At 39.8% G+C, this 25,540-nt stretch overlaps 1 protein-coding gene across 6 annotated transcripts in view; it reads left to right on the top strand.

The window, feature by feature from the left end:
- Positions 1–25,540, top strand: part of NCALD (neurocalcin delta) — a 404,491-nt gene that overhangs the window by 316,583 nt on the left and 62,368 nt on the right. For 2 of the 6 annotated variants that reach the window (XM_045049530.1, XM_045049529.1), the window contains exon 5: positions 6,257–7,187. The exons of 3 other annotated variants lie outside the window; for them this stretch is intronic. In XM_045049530.1, coding sequence (XP_044905465.1) covers positions 6,257–6,431 — 175 coding nt within the window. In that variant the 3' untranslated portion in view covers positions 6,432–7,187. Of the gene's footprint in view, positions 1–6,256; positions 7,188–25,540 lie in introns of those variants that run through there. One more of the 6 variants, XM_006943330.5, reaches the window with a different exon arrangement.

The following is a 25,540-nucleotide window of genomic DNA, read 5'->3' as shown; positions in this document are numbered from 1 at the left end:
TCTCATTATGGTTTTTTTTAACTTGCATTTCCCTAATGGTTAATAATGGTAGAAAATCTTCTCATGTGTTTGTTTGTCATCTGTATATATTCTTTGGGGAAATATCTCTGTCTTTTGCTGATTTTCTGGTTGGATTGTTTGTCTTACTGTTGAATTTTACTGTTAAAAATCTTCTGTTGTGCATTTAGAGTTAATATGACTTTATGGGGTGCCTGGGTGGTTCCGTCAGTTGAGTGTCCAACTTTGGCTCAGGTCATGATCTCGCGGTTCACAGGTTTGAGCCCTGCATTGGACTCTGTGCTGACAGCTCAGAGCCTAGAGCCTGCTTCAAATTCTGTGTGTGTGTCTCTCTCTCTCTGCCCCTCCCCTGTCCACACTCTGTCTCTCTCTCTCTTTCTCTCTGAAAAATAAATAAAAACATTTAAAAAATTTAGACTTAATATGACTTTATAGTCTTACTGCTTTTAAGATTTTGTCCTTGTCTTTAGTGTTCGGCAGGTTGGTCATGATGTGTCTACGTGTGATTTTCTTTGTAGTTATCCTGTTTGGGATATAAAGGGCTTCTTAAATCTGTTGTTTTATAAATTTTAGAAATTTCTCAGCCCCTTCTCTTCAAATATTGCCTTTGTCCTGCCTCTCTCTCCTCTCCCAAATACACACATTAGCCTTTCATCATGTCCTGAATGTCTCTTAAACATTGATTCTGTATTTTCCATTCTTCTTTTCTTCTTATACTTCACTCTAGATATTGTCTGCTAATCTACCTTTCATTTCACTATTTTTCTCTTTGGTATATCTTCTCTATTCTTTTTTGTTTTTAAAGTTTTATTTATTTTGAAGAAGAGAGAGAGAAAGAGCATGCACAAGTGGGGGAGGGGCAGAGAGAGAAGGAGAGAGAGAATCCCAAGCAGCCTCCGTGCTCAGTGCAGAGCCAGAGTCAGGGCTCAGTCCCACTTGACCTCGGCATCATGACCTGAACCAAAATCAAGAGTCGGACTCTTAACCAACTGAGCCACCTAGGCTCCCATATCTTCTGTACTCTTGAACTAATCTGTTGTGTTCTTAATTTCAGTTATTGGATTTTTTAGTTCTTAAATTTCCATAGTTCTTTTTTCATAGATTTAATTTTTTACAGGTGGAATGATCCGTCTTGCCATTTATTTTCTTGAAAGTATTACTTACAGTTATTTTTATCTTATTTTTTATTTTTTTAAGAGATAGAGCAGGGGGAAGGGGCAGAGGAAGAGAGAGAGAGAGCCCGAAGCAGGCTCCACATTGGGCATGGAGTCTGATGCAGGGCTTGATCCCATGACTGTGAGATCATGACCTGAGCCCAAATCAAGAGTCAGATGCTTAACCAACTGAGCCACCCAGGCACCCCTACTTACAGTTAATTTTAAGTCCCTGTCTGGTAACAACAAAAGGTGACTCACCAGTGGATCTCTCTCTATTTTGTCCTCTTGGATTTAGACCTATCTCTTGGCATGATTAATAGTTTTGCATCGAATTGGAATTGGTGTATGAAAAATGATAGAGGTTTTGTATGATGTCATTTTTCTTTAGAGAGGGTTAATTTTTTCTAGAAGATAGTTAGAATATAGACAAATTACCTTGATCCAACTAGGCACTGTAATAAATCTAGAATGGATCCTGGGTTTTCTGAGGATGCATCTATTCCCTGTTTTCCATGATTTCTGTGGCATTGCCTTTGAGTTGTGAGACCTGAGAACTTAGGGTGTTTACCAGCTCCAACTCCTCGGAGGATCCTGAACTCCAATTTTTGTTTCCCTAGGACTACAAGACTGCTAACCTCTCCCTTCACGTTCTCACGCTGTTTGCTGCATTTTTTTTTGCTTTACTTCTTGTTCTAGTGCCTAACATCATTTAGCAATTGGCAAACACTTCAAGAGGAAAACGGTTCAGAAACTTAGTAGCACTTCTTTATGATACCTTTTTCTTTTTAAGCCAGGACTCAATCCCCCAATTCCTGGGTGCTTTTGAACATTTGCACGCTAATTTTTATCTCTCTAGTCTCTGAGAATGCCAGAAGCCCCACACCACATATCAAATAACTTGAGGAAAAAAGCAGCAGGTAGAGAATGTTGGGCTTATATCAATATATTTTCCTTTTATCTGAGATCTTGGAACTTACAGATTTTTCTGCCTTTACTACTCATTGATGTCTTCCAACCACTTTTTGAAAAATCCAGCTCTTACTATTATCTCAGTGAGAGTATTGGTTTGAACACACGCAACTCCACCATGGTGGGCAACAGAAGTTGCCCAAGCCCGTGCAATCCAAATAGTTGCTTCAGTGAAAACTGTAATAACCTGGGCACCGTTTTATTCAGGATATTTTCACTACTTTGCCCGTTCTCTTTGATTCAAATCTTTGTGATTCGATTTTTCTTGCCATATCACTCCTTAGGCCAAAGCTAGATTAGATAACTAGACTTCCCAGGTGCAGAAAAAAATAAGGTGGCCTTTTCTCCCTCGTAAGCAATTAAAAATAGAGAACAATCCTCAAGTATAAAATGAACATAAGAAATAATTCAATTCTTTCTAAAAATGCATCACATGTAAATTATTTCCCAGAATTGATGAAGCCAGGCTTCCTGAGTGTAGATTCTGGCTCTGCCATGCATTAGGTAGGCCGATTACTTGACACCTCTATGCTTAAGGTTCACCAACTGTGAAATCTGGAAAAGAATTGTACCTGCCTTATAGGATTATTATAGTAAATAATTTAATATCTTGACAGCACTTAGAACAATGCTTTACATGTATTCAGTGCTCAATTAATGTAAGTTAATATAAAAGATTATCCAGGGGCGCCTGGGTGGCTCGTCAGTTAAGCGTCAGACTTCGGCTCGGGTCATGATCTCACGGTTCGTGGGTTTGAGCCCTGCATCGGGCTCTGTGCTGACAGCTCGGAGCCTGGAGCCTGCTTCGGATTCTGTGTCTCCCTCTCTCTCTCTGCCCCTCCCCCACTCACACTCTGTCTCTCGCTCTCAAAAAATAAATTAAAACATTAAAAAAAATTTTTTTTAAATAAAAAAAGATTATCCAACATCAACAGCAATAGCCATAAAGTACATCGGCATATAACTTATCTCATGATTTAGTAGAGATAAGTTTGATTTACTTGGTAAATTTATTTGAACCCTTTCTTTGTTAAAAAATTTTGTGATAAGTCTACATTTTAATATTTATTTTTCCTTCCGTTGCCTTTTTTGGGGTTGAGGGGTTATTCTCTTCTCTGTTAGTGAGAATAAAAAGGAGCCATTTTTTTTTCTATTGCTCAGAAGTGATTTCCCAATAGGAGAGTCACTCAACATTTTTTGAGCTCTCATCATGTTCTGTGCCCTGTGCTAAACACGGAGTTGTAGAGATGAGTAAGAGTCTCCTTTCCCCAAAAATCTTTGTAGACTTACTAGAGTCAGAAAGATAAACCAGAAGTGACATACACATTAAGCCATCTACCCTATGGCTGGGAGTCAGACTTTTAGAAAACATTAACTTTATAACCTTCACAACAACCTTAGGATGTAGGCACTAAGGATCGGAGGACTTAAATAACTTGCCCAGATGAGATTTGAACCCAGTGTCTCCAAAAATGCGTCCATGGCCTTCCCACTAATGTTAAGATGGGGAGATAGGAACATTTTTACCTAGAAAGGCTGATTCTAGTTGTCTGTTCATGACCCAAAGGACCTGTTAGTTCAGGTGTCTGAACCCAAGTCAGACTCCCTGTTGGGTATTTATCAGTTATTTCTGGCAAAGTGGTCAGACTAATAATAGGCAGCCTTGGCATTCATACAGCAAATGAAAACTGTGGTGCAGAACTGTTTTTGAGTGGATATTTTTAAATTCAGTGAATCATGTTCACCTTAAAAAAATGTGTTGTCATTTAAAACCTAAACGACATTTAATGTGTTGTCATTTAAAACCTAAACGACATACTCTCTCAGTGTGATGGGCTGTGATTGGAAAAACCCACATCTGTATGTCCCATGATATTTTCAACTACATTTGGATTAATTAGCCAAATTGGCAGAAACCTGAGCACCAGTGAGATCAGTCATCATGATTTCAACCCTGCAGGTGACTGGAAGCTTCTTCAGCTGTAAGAAGAATCTCTTAATCCTAGGTAGTTTGCGAAGGGAAAATGAGTGATAGCATTTTGGAAGTATGCAAGAGAAAGCATGCATCCACTTTTCTTTTTGAAGGTCCGTCCACTGATTATTTTGACTTATAATGAGTTTAAGCCCAAGTCAGTATAAAGTGTCCTTAGTCTAAAAAATGATGGAAAATTCAAAAGGAAAAGATGTCAGTGTTTGCTGAATTTCAGGTTAAAGCCCTGGGTTTTAGGAATTTTCATTTACCAAGAACTTCTTGTTTCAGAGGACATCACCTATTGGCAGAGCTTGGTACTGCAGTTTTACTCAGATGCTGAAGCTACAGAAAGAGCTGATCGATAAGTCAGCCATGGATCCAGAGTCAGGGAGATGTTACAGCAGGCAGCTCAGAGGACATGTGAAGTCTACAAAGACATACTTTCTCTCCTCTCTTCCCATTCTGCTCATTACTAGGATGTGCATTTCTGAACAGAAACCCAGAACCATAACTGTAACAAACTGCAAAATTGTGAATTGTGGCCGAAACCTGCCCCTGCTGAGACATCTCGACCTATTTCAGATGGACACTGGGCTCAAAAAGCTCATTGTTCTTGTGCGAACAGGGAAATTCTCATCTGTCATAACTCTGAAATCGTTGTAGCACTGCAGCTTGATTTTACTTTTGCGTTGCCATAGCTAATAGCATCAGGAAAATAACGTTTCAAATACAAATATGTCTTTTCTCCCAGCTGGGGCTGGGACAGAAGTAAAAGAAGAAGAAGAAGGAATAGAAGGATTTTACAGCCACAGTTTGGACATTAGTCTTATTGTTCAACAAGAAGCAATTTCTGACTCTGAAGAAATTTCATTCTTTCAGAGTGACACAAATGTAATCTGCTCAGCTGGTTTAGCTTCCGTTTATATTTTGTAGCACCTCAGAGCTACCCGCCCCCTGCCCTGGCCTTTTTTTTTTTTTTTTAAGAACCAGAGTAGAAATCCTGATAACACTAGCATGGAAAGGTCCTTCGGGTTTTGCGAGCAATGTCTTTTCCCCTACCTTTTAACTCTTTTCCCTTTGAATGAGTATACATTTTCTGCGTGTATTTTTCAGGGTCCTTCCTGTGGGCCTCATTCCATTTTGTTTAATTGGTTTCCTGTTAATTGAGAAGGAGAATGAACTAGGAAATAAGCACGTGTGCTGAATTAGAAGTACGCGGGGGAAATAAAGCTGAAGTTAGAAAACGTGCAGGACTGTTCTTTATTCTGCGACTGTAGGCTTTCACTGCACTTGGCGTTCATGGGGGCATTCACCCACTTACTCCACACTGAGCCCCAGAGGGGCTCAGATGATAGCCTCTAGGAGGAGAGCATTTAGGAGGAGAGGATCTGGTACCTGTACGGCGGCCTCAAAGCAAACGTCTAAAAGTATTTTCGATGTACTCACAAGGCCGTTTTAAAGTGGTGCTGTTTTGAAACTTTGGCCATCATTGTTGCATAGACATTTTACATTGCTGGACTTGGGAATTCATCAGCCGTTTTCCCCCATCCCGCTTGCTGTCAGGGTCCTTGGAGTCTCTCATCTGACTCTGGGCCGCTACCCCGTGTTTCTTGTTCTTCTTTGCATGACTAACATGGTCTCAGTACATCGACGTGGATTCTTAGGGAGTTTTTAAGATCTGATTTCTTCCAATTCCCCTTGAGTTTCTGTTTGTATCCGTTTGCTTGCAAATAGATTTAATTAGCTCAGAAAACTAACCCCCCCCCCCTCCAGAATTTTTCGGTTTCTTTCCTTCTGTTCTATGAAGAGAGATGCACGCTTTGTGCTGGTGATAACGAGACCAGTGGGAACTTCGGAGTGGCATGCATTTTCCTGCGAGGAAGTGTCAGAAAACAGACATAAAAGTCTTAAAGAGGAAAGTTGTAGGCAAGCTTGAGTCACAACTTCAGGGGCCGAGGTTGTCCAGGAGCTGTCCGTGATGACTGTGGTGTGCGTGTGTGTGTGTGTGTGTGTGTACACACGTTGTACACACACACATGCACCCCACAGTGACAGATGACCTATTGAAATAATTTCAGAGCTGTTCTGTGGTTGCTACGACAACCAATGCTCTCTTGGCTTTCATCTGGCCATGTGACAGGGACTTTGACGTCAGCTGGAGGCAGAGTCTGTGGCTGAGTCCACACAGTCAAAGGCCTGTGAGAATCTGGTGGATGCTGGCTGCTGCTGCCACCGCTGCTGCTCTCCACGCCGCACCGCTGCTTTCCAGGGGCTGCAGAGCATGGACTGTTAAATCTTGCACTTCTTTTGTGTGAGGTAATTCGTCTGCTTTATATACACTACTTGGATGGTTTATAGCTTATTGTGGTTTTCCCGTCTCTTTTACCTCCTACAAGTTTGTCTTCATGAGCAATTATTGTTGTACCAGGGGGGAAAAAATGTGAAGCGGCTTCTAGTTGCTAATTTTGTGTGGAGTCTCCGGAATTTGGTTAAATTTGGATTAACGTTCTCCGAAGTGAGTTAAAATATAATAGCCTTTCTTGCTCAACACTTGCTAGCATGACATTATTCAGAGATACGGATTTTGCAGCTGAGCCAAATATTCCCGTTGAATTCCAGGAATCCTCCCTTCAGCATTGTTTTGGGTTTAAAGACTCCAGCATAGCCTTGCAATATGTTGCTGGCTGCTTTTTTTTTTTTTTTTTTTTAACAATTGTTCCTCATTCTAAATCAGCCTGGAATAGTTTGGAATTTGGTTTCTATCTTGTTTGCAGCATGCATAATTAGCAACAATAGGCACAGCGGGGAAAGAACATTATACTTTGAAACAAAAGTTGGGACTTTTCTTGTAAATAGGGTATTCTGAAAATACCAGAGAAACTGTCAACAGCTTCCTGTTTAGAGAAAAATAATCTGGACTATGCCAAGGAAGTTGGGGTGGAACCTCTTACGCCTGTGTGCATGCAGTTGCTTCTTGGTTGTTAGAGCAAAGTGTACATTTTCAGTATCTTCCTCTGGAAATTCAGCTGTGTGGAGAGTGGCATTGGATGCTCTTCACTAAGGAAGGAGTCATGTAAGCTGTTCTTACATTTAAGAATTGAAATATTACCCATAGAAGAAAATAATAGCCCTAAAACTAAATTATCATTGGTAGGGGTCACTTTAATGCAAATACAGATATAAACAGTCACTAAAATTTTGCTCCAGGTCTTGAATGAATAATTTGATAACTGTGATTAATAAGGCCTCTTATCTCCTTATTCCTGTCACAGTATACAATGCAAATTGTTTTATGTGCATTGTTGTAGTTCATTTTCTTCCCAAGTTTAGTAATTTTGGGTTTTCTATCATTGCACACAGGTTGGATGGATGGTTTTGCAGCTGATAATTCAAAAAGAAAAAAAAAAACCTCTGACATTGATTTAATCGAAGTCTGCATTTATGATCAGGTTTCTAAATCTTACAAATTCAACAGGAGAAATAGGCAGATTTTAGAGCAGCACATGTAATATACCTACTATTTTGATGGATAGATAATAATGGTTTATATGTACATGAATAGTATATATCTTACGTGAATTATATCTCAATGCAATGCAAGAATATATTGTTCTTAATTAGTTTCAGAATTCTGTTTGCATTTATTTTACTCTTGGAGATGGAGATGAGGATTTTGAACCGTATTTCGCTTCAGTCAGTGATAAGTGAATAATTGTGTGTGCATCAATAATTTTTCAGTAGCTTTCAATGACTGAAAATTCATTTAACTGACTGGCATTTGATAAGTTTCTCTTTGGCCAGAGTCCCCATGGAGGATTTTCCAAAAAGTCCAATATGCTTAAATCAAGACACATCTATTGAGGCATCATGTCACCATATGATTTATCTCATGATTGTAATAACTCAGAGGCCACATTCTTAACACCCCTAGAAATATGTTAATTGATTTGCAACATTTCAAATGAGCATGAATAGGACCGGTAGCACGGTGACTTAATAGCACTCTCTTTGATGGAGTACTTTGATGGTTCCTTCTTTTATGAAAAATAAGGAATTATCATTACAGTTTAGATAGCAAAGATATAGCAAAGATTTTCCTAGTGCTCCCTCTGTGATGCTTTAAGTTAAAGTTATAAAATGATTGTGTTCAATGCCCTTATAAAATGCCCTGGATTTCAGCAGCGTGAAATATATGAGAACAAGTCAGTGTCGATGGCAATATGTCAGTGATCACATTTATCACCAGAAGAGAGCATCCTATATGCCACGATTGCAGAGATGTTCTAAAATCTACAGGTTTTTTATTCTTATGGCAAAATTTTAAAAAAATGACTTTCCTCACAATTGCCTATTTACAGCAATGAGACTGTGCTGATTTCAAGGTCAACTTTGTTTCAGCTTCACAAGATAGCAGCAAGGAATGATTTACTCTGAAGCCTGCTGTTGAATTATTAGATACTTGGTATAGTTTCGGGGTTTTTCAAACCTGTTTGGTGTCATAGGCTTCTTTGGCAACCTAGTAGAGCCTCTAGACTTCTCAGAACGATGCTTTTAAATGCGTAAGATAAAGTATGCAGTACCACAAAGGAAACCACTCTTCTTGAAATACATTAACCAGATTTTTTAAAATTGTGATATGTGCCTTATTAATAATCTATTATTAAATAATACAAACTAGCAGCAGGTATAAATACCATAATTTTGAAGTTGTGATGAGTGTAAAAGGTATTTCAGAAAAATCCATACCGACTGTAACGTGATGTGAGAATATCCGTGATTTCTCTTGGCAACAAAATCATAGGTACTGTGTGGTTTGGAGCCTACATTTCAATGAAAAGAAATACTAAATTTCAGCTTGAGACTGGTAAAACTAAAAGTGGAATATTTTTCCCATCCAAGTTCCTGGATCCCTTTGAATTCTATTCACCCCAGAGTTAAATGGCGTGTAAGCTAGTGATGCCAAAATGTCACAGAACTGCATCGGACAAAACCCACACCACCATTTCCACATTCAGTTCCACAACTGATTTTATTCTCTGAATGTGTGAATTTCACAGTGTTCTCTAATTTCTGTGTGAAAAGGGATGATCTATCCAGACAGCTACCAAGCTATAACTTTCTTTTGTTTTTCCTCCGTGAAATCTGTAAACATTCTTAGGTTACACGGACTGAGGAACTCTTACCTCATCAGATAGGGGTTAAGGGGAAGGACTCACTCAGTATTAATGCAAGTTAAAACCAAGGACCATGGAAGTAAGACCTTAGCTATTTACAAAGCAACCTTTATCCACTCAAAGAAAATAAGCTGTACTTAGGTGAACAATGTGGGATATTATATGAGATCATTAAGGAACTTATGTAACTTTTGGGGCGCCTGGGTGGCTCCATCAGTTAAGTGTCTGACTTCGACTCAGGTCATCATCTCGCGGTTCACAAGTTTGAGCCCTGCTTCGGGATCTGTTCTGACAGCTCAGAGCCTGGAGCCTGCTTCAGATTCTGTGTTTCCGTCTCTCTCTGCCCCTCCCCCACTCACGCTCTGTCTCTCTCTCCCTCAAAAATAAATAGACATTAAAAAAAAAAAGAACTTATGTAACTTTTTAGTTTAATGTAAAGCACATAATTGCGTGAATTGGTAAGTTGCAACGTTAGTTCGTTACACAGGGTAGAGCCTGCTGGCTTATCTACCAGAGGTCCCCAGGATGGACCATATTCAAAATGAAATGTGGAGTAAAGACACTTCCCAAGTAATTTAAACTCAGAATCGTATTTGACTTATTGGATATTTAAGAACAATCCAGAAGGTGTTAATGTTATTGTTTCGTGAGACTATGTAGACAACTGTCTCATGCTCATGTCACTCTGAATTTGTGGAAGATATTGCCCAAGTTTCTAGATAGCTTTGCAGTAGGTTGGCTGATGTCAGGTATCATTACCTTTCCAAGTCTGCCTTTCAGTTGTCCAAAGCCACTCTTTCTATTACATCAGCACTCCCCACGTCAGCGTAAGAGAGTTGGAGCTATGACATTTTGTGCAAGCTGTTGTCTAAACTCAATCCAAATCCCTAACATTTGAAATGGAAGCTTAGCAATTTTTCTTCGTGTGTTCTCGGGGGAATTATGAAAGAGGATTTTTTCTCAAATGTTTTTAATTCATTGGACAAGAAAAGAACACCTGCTTTGGGGACTTTGAGTCTCTGAGGCAACTTTGATAGAGAAACTTGGAAAAGGTCTAAAATCTCTGACTCCCAGCTGTACTGTTTGCTTCTTTGATGGCAGGTGTTTGAAATTTTAAGTTCAGGAAGGAATGTGCCTTTACTTTTCATGAAATCATCTATTATTTAAATGGTGCCCCATGGTGGGAATCCAACTAGAAATAGCAGCCCAAAATATAGTATTTTTTATTGTCTCCAGAAGTGATACCATAAAAGTTAGTGCTCATTAAGACTTTGATATAAAAATTATATGATAAATATTTAAATTCACTGGAGCCGTGTTCTCCAAACTAAAGACAGTCTGTTCTTTTTATCTCTGCAGTGAACTTTAGTTTTTTTGGACATATTTCTATAAATGCCTTTAATTAAGAGACACAGAATCTCTTTAAAATTGAGTTTGCACCAATGTGCAGCAGGATACTCAGCTAACATTAAAGTTCTATATTTGATTTGCAGGAAAGAAATCTCTAATCTGAACGATACTCAGCTGCTGCTTGTCCTAATGCAAGGATTGTTCACATTTTCTGAATTCTGTCCCAGTGGCTGCCAGAAACCCAAAGCTGCACGTTTTTATGCAAGGATGAATTTTAAAGTATGATTCTAGATTTTCTTTACTTTTATGAATTTAAACCCTGTCCATTTAGAGGTACATGTTGAGAAATGTTATATGCTTTGGTTGTCTGCTCAGCTGACTCCCACAGATTCACACAACTAAAACCACAACCAATTTTGTGACAACCACATTTACAACATCCTTGGAGATAAAAAAAAAAAAAAAACATAGCATCCCACAAAAGTTAGCCCGTCCTACGCGTACCCAGGCATCAAGTGCTACCGGAGGCAAACGTTTATTAACTGGCTACTGCATCCACAGTATTATAGGAAGCATTGGGCTCCTCCCCAACACGGGCTTTGAATGATATATGCCACTGGCATAAAGAGCCCAGGTTACTTTATGGACTTCTGATTTTTGTTTGAGCTTTTATTCAAACATTCAGTCTTCCGTACATTCAAACAAGTTTCGAGCACCTACTGTGTGCCAGGCATTAGACTAGACACCGGGGGTGCTACGGTGAACAAGACAAGCAAGGTCTCTACCATCATGGAACTTAGAGGCTACTTATACAGGGAACCTATGTATATCAACACCCAAGTTTCTTCCTAATGCTGGCCAGTATAGCCAAAATGAGAATTATCGTTAAAAACAAACAGGGGCGCCTGGGTGACTCAGTCAGTTAAGTGCCTGACTTCGCTCAGATCATGATCTGGAGCGGTTTGTGGGTTCGAGCCCTGCCTCGGGCTCTGTGCTGACAGCTCAGAGCCTGGAGCCTGTTTAGATTTTGTGTCTCCCTCTCTCTCTGCCCCTGCCCTGCTGGTGCTCTGTCTCTCTCAAAAAAATAAACATTAAAAATTTTTCAAACAAATAAACAAGCAAACATCAAAACAAAACAGACAAGCAAATAACTGGGAGCCATAAGATTTTACACCTGAGTTAAACTTAGAAGGAGCATTCTTCAGCTGGTGAACAGCCAACCTAATTTGTGAGCAGTCTGTTCGTATCAGTGCCAAGGATTCCAAATCAGTACGCCCAGCCCTATTCTTGGTGGGCCAAAGGCTGTCTGTCTTCTAATTCAGAAGCAGAATGAGACTGGTAGGAAGTGACCTAAAGAATGATTTTCTTTTAGGCAAATATGCTGTCTTCTGCAAATAAAAGAGCCATTTTATTTTAAGGAATCCTCAAGTTACTGGTGCCCAAGTATAGTAGATCCTTGAACAACTTGGAGGTTGGGAGGGCCACCATGCAGTTGAAAACCTACGTAGAACTTTTGACTCCCCGAAAACTTAACTACTAATAGGCTACCGTTGTCCAGAAGCCTTACTAATAACATCAACAGTCAATAACACATATTTCGTGTTATATGTATTATATACTGTATTCTTACAATAAAGAAACCTAGAGAAAAAAATGCTATTAAGAAAATCATAAGGAAGAGAAAATACAGTATTGTATTTATCAGAAAAAAATCCACATATAACTGGACCCATGCACAATTCAAACCCCTGTCGTTCAAGGGTCAGCTATATGTCTGTCTTTTCCCTGTACTAATCCAGTCAACGTAGGCTTACTGCTGTAATAAATAACCCTAACTCCCAGTGGCATAATACCATTCATGTTTTACTCAGCTGCAAATCAGATTTAGGAGAAAGGTTCTGCTCCATGCAGATATCCAGGAATTCGGACTTCTCCTATCTAGTTAAACTAATCTGGGGGAAATCCTGGCATCCACCACTTGCAGGTGTTACTTTGGGCAAATTACCCAAAGTAACACCCAAAAGTGTGTGACCCAAAGTCACAGTTTGCTTACCTGGATAATAGTAGTGCCTATCTTGTTGGTTTTGAAGTCAACTTATGTTGTGGCATAGTAAGGGACAGATATTAGGTACTCAATAATGTGAGCTGTTCCCTTTAATTTTCTACCTCTGGTAGTGCTGCTCCCACCACCATTTCCCCAGAAACCATGAAGTACCACTGCTGAAGTTGGGGTAGGTGTCTCCCTTAGGTGACAATAATAGCTAACATTTAGGGAGCTAGATAGGCTTTTAAACTCTTTTCAAAATAACTGTTTTTTCTTCACAGCATCCCAATTTTATAAATGAGGAAACGGAGGCATGGAGAGCTTAAGCAAACTGCCTAGCATCACACAAGAGTATATAACAGAGTTCTAGGTATCTGGTCCTAGAGCCGTGGCTCTGAATTCTCTATGGTACATTATTGCCTTTCAAGGTGGAATATATTTTATTTTCCGTGTAATATGTTGTAGTAGATTGTACTCTCGAAAATTGGCCATTTAATTATGGCCCACATCACCTTCTAGAATCTTGCCACTCACCATAAAAAGCTGGAATCCCTTGCCCTCCCCTTGAATGTACGTAGGCTTGTGATTGGTTCAGTTGGTTCAGGGAAACAGTGCTAGGTGACTTCCAAGGTTGGATCATAAAAAGCTACAATTGCTTTGTCTCTGGGCTATTCTTTGTTTCTCTCACATGTGACATTTGCTCTTGGAAATCAACCACTATGTTGTGAGGAAGCCTAGACCATATGGAGAGGCCATGTATAGGTGTTTCAGCCAACACCTCCAGCTTAGACCTCAATCAAGAGCCAGACATATGAGTGGGCAAGCCTTCAGAGGATGCCAGGCCTTAGCCCTTAGGTCTCCCCATCCCTCCTCCTGCCAGGTGGACCAGAGATGTGCTATTCCTGCAAAATGCCCTAAATTACACATTCATGAACAAAATAAAAATTACTGTTTTAAGTACATAAATTTTGGCATTATTTCTTAAGTAATCAGAGTACTTGGAACATATAGGGTAATTAGCTTTGACTGAAATACCTGTAAAAGGGATTAAACTTTAGTACATATGGATTAAATAGGTTTTTGTGATTTAAGATAAGTACCTTACCTAATTAAAATAATTTCTGGAGGAAAGTATATTTCAGTTGCCAAATTACACCTGGGCATTCGGTACACATCTTGTTTGTAAATTCAAAACAGTGCCCTACACAGTAATGCTATTGCTCGTTCTAGAAGATTTGGGCTACACTGAGACTTGACTGTATGTCTTAGTAAAATCTCCCTCATTGCTTCTGCTGGCTGGGACCCTCTGTGCAGGAGAGTCCGTGTGGACAGCAGTACCTGTGCTATTTTCCCTTGGTCACAGTTTAGTCCTCTTATCAGCTCTTGTCTCCCTTTCTCACACCTACTCTGTCTACTCTGCTGCCTAGTTTTCTATTGTTAGATCGGGCTGTCTTCTCGATACTCTCTTTTGGCTCATTTCCAATGCTTCTAAGCCTATTTTTCTGCTCTAATGGTTTGCATTAAAGCTAGGGAATTCCTCTTGGCCAGGTAACATTTAGCTCATTCAGCAAAGTTGTCTTACAAGGCTGCCAAAGTGGCATCTGTCCCACTGGCTTGTGGCTCCATGTGTTGGTCAGACCTAGCACTTGGAATACTCAGAAATGTAGCCCTTATGTCCTCACTCAAAGAGGCATCTCTGTCTCTTCTGCTGCAGAGAAGTCAATACCCCTGATTCTCTTCTTATTTAGTTAAATGTCACCCAATCCAGATGGACTTCCCACCTTCCCTTTAGAAGGTTAATTGGTTTTTTCACTCATGTTTGTGTTTATTCAACATTTATTAACTTCCATGTAGTGGGCCCTGTTGTTGAAGGCTTATGAAAAGATTTTTTTGTGTCCAAGGACTGGTATGGTTCCTCCAGTTGTCTCTCACTTGCTTACCGTTGACACCAGGCACATGTGGTCCAGTGACCCAGACGTTTCAAAAATCAACATGTGTCCCACTTCGTTCCAGATGTTCCAACGAAGTAGGATACTACACTCATAATACAGGACCAGGACCAACCAACCTTAATAACTATACAGGTTATAGTCTAAATGGGAAGGCTGGACAGCATATGCATCTGAGACTGAAGAGCTATGTCTCAGTTACAACCTCTCATAGTGCCTAGTGTAGTGCTCAACACATTGTATCTACTCATTAAATCTCTTGGTAAGTGATTAATGAATAGGTTAACTCTAGAAGGATATGTGTCATTGAGATGACTTCAGAGAGGAAGTAAGCCTTGAACTGGTCGTGAAGGAGGGAGAATATTTGGCATGACCAACAGAAGTGAGAGGACTGTCCATGAGTAACAAACATCATGGGTACCTTCTGGTAACAGAAACTGACCCTCACCCATCTGGGTTTGAGAAAAAAGTTGGGAAAAGGAAAAAACATACAATACATAAGGTGGGTCTGTGAGAATCTAGAATTTATCAGTTAAAGATAAGCTAGATTTGATCAGATAGACAGCAGGAAACTTGTGAAAGTTGGGGAGCAGGTAAGTGATGTATGTGTCAAATGGTGGTGTAATATTTTAATAACCCTGTTTACTTTTGCTCTACCCAAGTTATTTTATTTTTTAAATTTTTTTTAACATTTATTTATTTTTGAGACAGAGAGAGACAGAGAATGAACGGGGGAGGGTCAGAGAGAGAGGGAGACACAGAATCTGAAACAGGCTCCAGGCTCTGAGCAGTCAGCACAGAGCCCGATGCGGGGCTCGAACTCATGGACAGTGAGATCGTGACCTGAGCTGAAGTCGGATGCTTAACCGACTGAGCCACCCAGGCGCCCCTACCCAAGTTATTTTAAAGTCCCAAATATGTGTTGTTTCCTGTTTCTCTATTTTCCTCATAGAAAAGTTCTAACTTTTTAAGTTAAAAAAATGGGAATTATCTTTTGCTATCAGTGATGTGTGAGTGGCCCTTTTAACTTTAGCTGGGTGATATCTGTAGGGAGAGCTATGCAACTTCATAGTTTTAAAACTATAATCTGTTTTTAGCAAAGTCATATTCACGTAAACCCCAAACCAATTGAAAAAGTGAAGCCTTTATAACATTTTCCATAGAATTATACTGTGGTGATCATTGATATTTATAATAAAACCCCTGCGACATTGCTCCATTATCCTGGTAAGTCTTCTGATTGAGTCATCACTGAAAGACTAAATTATATTCAGTGAAATTTTAGTTGCAAGTATATTTCATCATATCTGAGTCTTTGAAAACTGGCCATCAATATATGTGTTTGGCAACTATCAGAATGTTCTTAATCAGAATGTCCCATTCTCAGGAAAAATATTGTAAATTATACACGCAGATGTGATTACGATACATATTTTTTGTGTGTATATATTATATATAAATAAGTAAGTACTGTCCCTAACGTCCAGTGCCTCCCAGGAATTGACTCTGTGATATAATTGTTAAGGCTCCAAAGACATAAGGATTTTAAAGCAGTGGAGGACAGAGAGTGGGTTATCTCCACCTCTGAAAGAGAGTAGAGGCTGTGCTTTATGCTTACAGAACGTGACTCACCACTGCTGCTGGCAATTGTGCACGTTTGGAAATCGATGCTGTTTACTGGGCCCATTGTGTGCATTGACATTTCTTGCTACCCACTGACTCTTCATCAGTGAATGGCCACCGAACGCTTGGTGATCCCTGAGCCCTCTCTTACAAGGCCGGTTGCTGAGGGCAGTTAAACCATTCACTCTCTGGGGGATTTCTTTACAGAGACACTGAGCAGAAATTTAACTGCAAGTTATAGTTTTCATGAAATTATTTTCTGGCATCTCCAGAAGATGTTTTCACAAAAATAGAAGCTATTTAAGAAAGATGCAACCTCTGGTCTAAATTCCATTTTGTAAAAGTAACTATCATTAAAATCTGATATGCTCACCTCCAAAACTGTTGGGCAACTTCCAACCAATCCGTTGCTCTTTGAAAAAGGACTGACTTCCTCCTCCGGCCCTCAAAACAGCCTAGGGGTTAATACCAAGATTGACCAAGATCTCTGTCAGCATCCTTGCCAGGAGGATTACTTTGTTAAAATCACGAAGTGTCTTATAAAAGGCACAAAACTTAGTCTTGCTACAGGTTGACAAAAAGATAACTAATATTGAGATACTGTTAAAAAAAAAAAAAGGAAAGGTCTCACTGAATCACATTAAATCATGTCTGGATTTAAGAAGAGGGGCTTTTTTTATCATGGTAAAATATATAATATAAAATTAACCTAAAAAATTTTAACAGTTTTAAGTGTATAATTCAGTGGCATTAAGCATATTCGTGGCAACCATCACTGCCATACTTCTCTAGAATTTTCTCATCTTCCCAAATTGAAATTTCATTCCCAGTAAACACTAACTCCCTGTTTTCCCCTCGTCCCAGGCCCTGGTAATCACCATTTTACTTTCTTTAAATAGGGACATTGTAGGGAAGTTTAAAATAAACCTATAATTTCTCTTTCTCTTGTATACACTCTTCAATTAGTACAATCCCTGTTAAAAGTCCCCAGATAACTGGAAGTTTCTTGGATTGACAAGTGGGCAAAGGTTTTTTTTTTTTTTTTTTTAATTTTTTTGAATGTTTATGTATTTTTGAGAGAGACAGAGTGTGAGTGGGGGAAGGGCAGAGAGAAAGGGAGACAGAACTTGAAGCAGGCTCCAGGCGCTCAGCTGTCAGCACAGCTGACACGGGGCTCGAAATCAAGAACCCTAAGATCATGACCCAAGCCAAAGTCGGATGCTCAACCAACTGAGCCACCCAGGCGTCCCTTACAAGTGGGCAAAGTTTATGCAGAGTTCCAGGATGTAGAGATTTCAGACGCACAATGGAGACGATGGATTGAAACATGTTTTCCAAGCCACCTACTTAAATACTCATCAGTATAATTTTTACATAATTATAAATATAAAATACATATTTATAATTATGTAAAAATATAAATTTTTTATATATATATAATGCTCATATAATTGCTTGTCAAAAAGTAAGGCATTGAACCTGAGAGTTTCTGGTCCCAGTGATATACTCAAATAGTCTTATATTAGCCTTCTATTAATGCTCCCTTTAAATAATGTAAGTATGTAACAGTACATGTTTGTGATAGGACATTTGAATAATACAGAAGAATATAAAGAAGAAGATAAACCGCACTTTAAAATTCCACTGCCTAAAACAACCACAATTAATATTTTCAAATTAAAAAGCATTATAATTCATTTTACTTTAACAGAAGAAAAAGAGCTCTGAAATGAGAATTTGAACTTAAGGTAATAATTTCTTTAAAGCAGGAATTATTGGATTCTAATGAAATTGAATTGCCAATTAAAAATTTTAAATCAACCAAATACAGTGAGTTTGGGGAATCGGCATATCTTAAAAACTAATTGTTTCTAATTGTATAGGTTTATGTTTTAAGTTAGTGGATCTTAGTTAACTGTCTCACGAAGATCAGAAAAGACCACAGATAATCAAACAAAAATACCTTTGGGGAAATAAAAGGTTTATAACCACAACTTGAAACTTAATTCTACCTTTAGGAATATTCTCCTGGGGTGGGGGGAACTAGATAAAAAGCATAATCTGTAAGAAACACAGTCCATGAAGTTACAAATCCTTTCCAAAAGGAAAAATAAATCATACAAAAAGGAAGCAGTTATTTTACCACTGAACTAGAACTCAGAGATTTTAGAGGAACTTACTGTGTTTATTGATCCTCTCCCTGGACCACAGAGACTTAACTTTATGTGCTTCAGACACCAGTGTCTGTGTCTGTTTTTTGTATTTCATTGTTTGAATAAAAATTATACTTTCGTTTGCTTCATATTTAGATCATGATTGCTTTTTATGTATATTTATCTTTCTGGCATTTCTAATTATCTTTCTTTGGTTGACCTGGAGAGACTTAAATCTTAAGTACCTATGTGTCCTGTCATAGTTGACTTTTTGAGTCTTAAGTATCCAGTTGGTTATGGGGCACTTGGGTGGCTCAGTGGGTTAAGCAGTAGACTCTTGATTTCAGCTCAGGTCATGATCTCAAGGTTTGTGAGATCAAGCCCCATGTTGGGCTCTGCACTGACAGTACGGAACCTGCTTGGCATTCTCTCTCTCCTTCTCTCTCTCTCTGCCTCTCCCCTATTCGTGCATAGACTCTCTTTCACCTCTCTCTCTCTCTCTCTCTCTCTCTCTTTCTCTCTGTTTCTCTCAACTAGTGAATAAACATTTTTAAAAAATACCCAGTTTATCATACAAACTTTTGTGTGTTGAAGATGTTCTTCACTATCCTGTTTTCTAATTTAGACCAAATAGGCTGTTCCACTAGGATATCTTTCCGTCAGAACTGAATTATTTCCATTGTTTCTGGGTATTCCTATGTCTTGGATTCATCTTCAGTTTTTCTAGAGTATATTTTTGAGTTGTTTCATCAACATGGCTAACTCCTTGTAGATTGCATTTTGCCCTTATAATTGAAAAATAGATTCAAAACAACTTTCCATCACAATATTTTGGGCTTTGTTCCATTGTCTTCCAGCAAACCTGAAAGAAGATGCAAAGTCTGCTGCCATTCTCTTTACGGGTAACTTTTTTTACTCCCTCCCTGAGCTTTCAGGATTTTCTCTTTGTATCTGGAGACCATAAATTTCACCAGGAAGTGTCCAGGTATGTCTTTTTTTCCATTATTCCACTTTAGGCTGTCTTAATCTGAACATTCAAGGTTTATTCAGTTCAGGAAAATATCCTGTTATTTCTTTGAAATACTCACTTTCTCTGTCATCTGTGTTTTCTCTTCCAACAGCTTTTATTGTTGGAGGGGTATTATGTCTTTTAGCCCCAGGCAATACTAGATCTTTTGGATCTTGGATCTCTCTCCTCTATGTTCTTAAATTTTCTCTCGTATTTTCTCTCTCTTTTTTCTTTTATGTACATTACTAGACTTTCCTTAACTTTGTCTTCCAGATCTCATATTTATTTTTGCATCATATCATTCAGAAAGGCTGAATTCAGCCTTTCTACTCAGGTCTTTTTAAAATCTTTAATTTTTACAAAAAATTTTGTTTGTTTTTTTTAATGGCTCCTTTTTCAAAGCAGCATCCTCTTGTTTATGGATACAGTATTCTCCCAAATTTCCCTGAAAACAGTAATAACACTTTTTTTTTTTTAAGTTCTCTTCTATGTCCTGACTGAACTCTGTTTCCTTTGGCATCACTTGTTCTGTTGTTCTTCTGGATCCTTCTCTTTCATGTTCTTGGTTTTTCTTAAATAACTCTTGGCTTTTGACTGGCCCAGTCATATTTATAAATGAAATACTGGGTTGACTAGTAGAGGTGGCTGATGGGACTTCCTTAGCAGTTATACAGGAATGTTTTTGTACCATGCTTCTCATGCAGGGCAAGGCAGGCAGGCAGGCTTATGGCAGGCACATTTGAGAATAAGAAGCAGGTAGGCAGGCTTATGACTGCCCCAAATGCCCACACCAGGAAGACTATATTTTGAGGGATGAACTGCACAGGTGTATTGCCCTTTTGTGCAGAGTTTGGGGTGAGGTGCAAAAAGATGGAGAAAAAAGCTTCGGCAGAGTCCTTCTATTAATTACCCTGTATACTCCTTTCCCCTTTGATTCCAGACCTGATTTCTCTGGAGTCCTATTGGGAAGAACAGCTCTCACCTCTCTATCAGCTCTCTCTGAAACCTAATCTATGTGGTGGTTTTGTTGGCTCCATCCAACCATGTCTGTTTGCTGTTTTCCGGAATTTTGAAAAAAAAAAAATTCTGTCTACAGATGGCAACCTTTCTTGATTTCCATCCTTGTTATAGATCATTCTTTTTCACACATATTTTCTGCCATTTCATCGGAACTTTTGGAGGTAGAATACATAAACCTGCATGCTTACTCTGCCATCTTAGAGTGAGGTTGTATTAACATTCAGCATGGTTATTCCAGTGTGTTAGTGCATGAGACCAAGGCACAAGGCTTACTCTCCACGAGGCCATTTCTCTTTCTTGCATGGCCCCAGACAGCATGCCCAACCCTGGCTGGACATGTGATCAAAATGGATCCTTTATCCAGAGAACAAAGTGAAAGAAGATGGATCACATGAGCTGATTCCATCATTGGACTCATAATATCTGCCTCCAACAGATCATCCTTCAGGACTCCACTCAAGCGCTGCCTTTTCTAGGAAGCCTTCCTGACTTCCCCAGTATTCTTGCATAATACAAACCCGTATTATAACACTAACCACACAATTCTACAATTTCCTATTTGTCTCTTCCATTAAACTTTAAGCTCCTTGAGGGTAAATGAGATGCTTTGTTTCATGTCTGTATCCTCAGTGTACCCCACAGGGGCTGGCATGCATTAAGTGCCCAATACAGGTCAAATAACCAGGTAACTAAATGAGTGAACAAAGGAATGAGCAAGATTGATACTGACTTTGGAAACAAGTGTGTTGTCTTTCTTTGCTGAAAACAAGACCACTGACCTCCTGATTGTCAGGAGAAGCTTTAGGAGGGCTGTTTCAGGCAGAAGGAGCATTATGGAGAAAGCTTAAGGCAAACTGGGATATGGCTTTTTGGGGGAACTGGTGGAGGTTGTTCCCAAAGTGGCTGTAGATAAGTGGTTCATCCAGATACGATCTCTAATCTCTGCTGTGTCCTTTGTGCTGAGTGGCAATCTTATTACGAGGGTCTTCAATTTTTGCCAGTTCAGTGAATGAAGGTCTAATTAGAACTATTGTATAAATGCTAGCTCCTCAGTTCCTTAGGTGTTGATAAAGGATCCTTCCTGATTCTTTATAATCACGACCTAAAACCTGCCCCAGTCTTCTTTTGCAAGTTTACATTAAAGGATCTGCTTACACTCTTTTTAAGTATCATGAACTGTATTGTGCCCTCACTTCACAGGAACAGTGTGAAACCACAGACAGCTGACAATGGGGCTTCCAAGCCCTACCGGGCTCCTGTAGCCTTCTGGAAACTGGTGAAACATGAGCTCCTCATTTGCAGAGCTCTGCCTCTCACGCAATTACCTGGCAGAACTTTCTTGCTCCAATGCCTCTGACTCCAGTCCGCACCTAAAAGTGCTCCCCAAAAGTCTGAGAGGCTTGCTTCCTGTTTCTGATAACTTAATAAAAAAAAACCTACTGGTTTTCAGAGCAAGTAGGCTTTTAATTCCTGGTTAATTAAAATGAGTCTTTTCATTTCAAGATGTGTTATTCTATCCATGTAGCAGGTGTTCAATAAATATTTGTCAAATGAGTGGAAGAATGAATGAAATCCAAGAGGGATTGGGTTTGCCTTTTCTGAAATTAGACTCAAGGAGCACATTTGCTGGAATTTGTCCCAGGTAAGTGCAGGGATCTGCTTTTGATTGCAGGCCATTTACTCCTTCCATCTCAGCCATTTCGTTTCCGTGACATATTGCACGCATCATCCGTCTTTCGTCTTTGGGGCTAATTTACTCCAGGATTTAGACTGTCACTGAAGACATCTCCGTAGGTTGTTCATAATACAGGATTGTCTGCGGAGTATGCTGTTCCTGTGGGCTTGCTCCTCTCTGCCGAGGCAGAGACCCTGACTCAAAGGGCACATCCATCACACCCTCAATTTCTCAGCATCGCATTGGACTTGTTTTTAAAGGTGAAGCTATGTGGCCCCCCCAGCAGTCTTCTGTTAAATGTGGGACAGTACAAAGCAGGGCATTCCCAGTTGTATGACTCAGGAACTACCTTGGCAACCATCAGTGAAATCCTAAGCTATGCTAATAGGAAAACAAGGTCTGGGAATGCTAAAGGTATAAAGTGACTGGCATAAAGGAACACATTTTTGGCAGCCCTTGCAGTAGTCAGGGCTGGGGACATAAGGAGAGAAACGAAGATGACACAGGAAGAGAAGTTAAAGTCCTCTCATTATTCAGAGTCCCAGCTGGATCTGAGCTGCTGGGTCAGTGGATGGGAGCACCAGCCCAACTGATCCCCAAGGGCTCTTAGCTGAGATCTTCCCGGGAGCCTGAGAGGGGTCTAAACACAGGCGTCCGGCACTGGGGTCAGAACTGCAGTGGTGTGATTAAAAAATGCAGATTCCTGAGGCTGAGTTCTGGACTTTGGAATCAGAATTTAGAGGGCTGGGGCTTGGGATCTGCTTCTTTACATTTTCCAGGTGATTCTTAACTCACAGCAGCTAACCCTTGACAGTCACCAGCACCTCCTAATCTTCTCACTATACAAGGATCTCTTGCTGTGGACAGACTGCCCAGCACCAGGAATTTCAGTCAAGCATGTGGCTGCTGGTCCGCACATAACATGAGGAGGCAAATTCTGTGCCCTTGGGTTGATCCTATGTTTGTATGTATGTGTGTATTTATATATGTAGGTGTGTATTTATTTTTATTCTATTTTCTTAGTTGAGTATAGTTGACACAATCACACATCAGTTTCATGTGTACAACAAAGTGAGTCATTATACTGTGTTCACAAGTGTATCTACCATTTGTCACCATACATCGCTGTTACAGTATCGTCAACTATATTCCTTATGTCATGCCTTTTATTCCCGTGACTTATTCATTCTGTTGGGAAGCCTGTATCTGCCATGCCCCTTCACCCATTTTGCCCCACCCCCTGCCTCCTCTGGCAGCCATCAGTTTGTTCTCTGTATTTATAGGTCTGATTCAGCTTTCTGTTTGTTTATTCATTTGATTTTTTTATTCCACTTATGAGCGAAATCATATGGTATTTGTCTTTCTCAGTCTGACCCATTTCACTTAGCATAATGCCCTCTAGGTCCATCCATGTTGTTGCAAATGGCTGTGCCCTTGGATTTAACAAGAGATTCTGGAATACGGGCACTGCTTTAGTCCCTGAAACCGACTCTTGCCTTTAGGGATCAGTAAATTATGAAGCCGCAATCTGCACTCTCAACCCAACATGACCACCTGGCATCACTAACATTACTAAAAGCTCCTGTGGTGGATATATGCTGTTGATCACAAAGAGATATGATGCACATAAGAAGTTATCAGCCCAGATTACTACCACAACTAGAAAACAACTCCCAAGTTCCCTATCAGTGAGGAGCAACCTAAGGATGGGACCAATTCACAAAGCTTACAACAGAACCTACATATCTCTTAAGTAGGGCTATCAAATTTAGCAAGTGAAAAATATAAGCCACCCAGTTAAATTTAAATGTAAGAGAAACATTGAGATTTTTTTTGTATAAATATATCCCATCAAGTATTTAGGACATACTTCTTCTCAAACATGATTTGTTATTTATCTGAAATTCAGATTTAAATGGACTTCCCATATTTTTTTTTTTTCAATGTTTATTTATTTTTGGGACAGAGAGAGACAGAGCATGAACGGGGGAGGGGCAGAGAGAGAGGGAGACACAGAATCGGAAACAGGCTCCAGGCTCTGAGCCATCAGCCCAGAGCCCGACGTGGGGCTCGAACTCACGGACCACGAGATCGTGACCTGGCTGAAGTCAGATGCCTAACCGACTGCGCCACCCAGGCGCCCCTGGACTTCCCATATTTTATCGGCAGCCCTATCCCTAAGCCATTTAGGGACACTTCTCAAAAGATCAAGGCTGTCAAATGTGGATATCTGGTCACAGTAAGTTGACAAAAGTAGAGGGTAGGGAACACACCTTATTCTCTTTGCCTTCCTTGGTGCGTAGTATTCAGGGAATAATAATATATAAGGAATCAGTGTGAAATCGTTCTTATTCCAACGAGGCTAACCTCGGTGCTGGCCTCTTAGGAGCTGTAGGAGGAGAGAGCCTGGCTAGCAGAACTGATAAACCCCAGGGAGACCTCACATCCATGGGGGTGAGTGCCTCTTCGTCACCTTGACCTGAGATGGTGGTTGGCGGGGGCTGAAAATTGTATCTTGCAACCTAAATATATCTTCCTCTTCAAGCTCTTTCTAGCTTCATGGGAGTAAACCTCACTCCAAATATCATGAGTTACTGTAAAGGTTTTATAAATTAAATCCTATTTCCCCAGTGGTTAACATGATCGTTTCAGAGTTCCATCTCCACTTTGGAATGATTTTTCTTTCTCCCCAAGAGCAATAAGTTAATGAACTATGCACAAGGGAAGTTTCTATTTCAAGAAAGCTTTGTAAAGTGGAAGAACATTTTGGTTATTTTCTTTCATTGTAGGCCCCCACTTTCTTTGAGTCAGGGCACACCTGTTGCCAGGAAACAGTTTGTCAGCAAGACAGCATCAGTTTTCTGGGAGTGTGCCAAAGAACCTGTGTTCTTTTCTTTTGATTTATTTTCCCCACTTGCTATCTGGAGGACAGTTATTAATGGGAGGAAAGAGCAGCCGCCATCTACGGGTGATCCGTGGGTCTGTGCTGTCTGCTTCACTGCGATCCACCCCGGCTCCGCATGTATAACTGGGGCTTTCTTCCCAATATTTAAGAGGAAAATCCCTGACATCCCCTTGCTTGTTAGAGAAGCATTTTAACTTTGCGTAAGTAGTACCTGATGGCCACCTGAATTAATCATTTCTCATTACCCACCTTTGAGGTAAGTTAGTATTAATCCCTCATTATTGGGTGAGAAAACCAAGCCCCAAAGAAGCTGATTCTGACTCAAAAGCACATGGTGATCAGAGTCAGGCCCGTGGTTTTTAAAACCCCCTTCCCTCCTCCGAGTAAGCAGATTTTCATCTTTCACCAGCCTCAGTGGGATGTACAAAGACCCAAATTTAGAAAATGTGTTTCCACTTGCAAACATAGCCCTATGTTTGGGAAAAGAATATTCAACTCTAGTGTCATGCAAGAATCATCTAG

Source organism: Felis catus, chromosome F2 (assembly GCF_018350175.1).
Source record: "Felis catus isolate Fca126 chromosome F2, F.catus_Fca126_mat1.0, whole genome shotgun sequence".
Lineage (NCBI taxonomy): Eukaryota > Metazoa > Chordata > Mammalia > Carnivora > Felidae > Felis > Felis catus.
The sequence above is the reverse complement of the archived record's forward strand: the minus strand, read 5'-3'. Positions and strand labels throughout refer to the sequence as shown.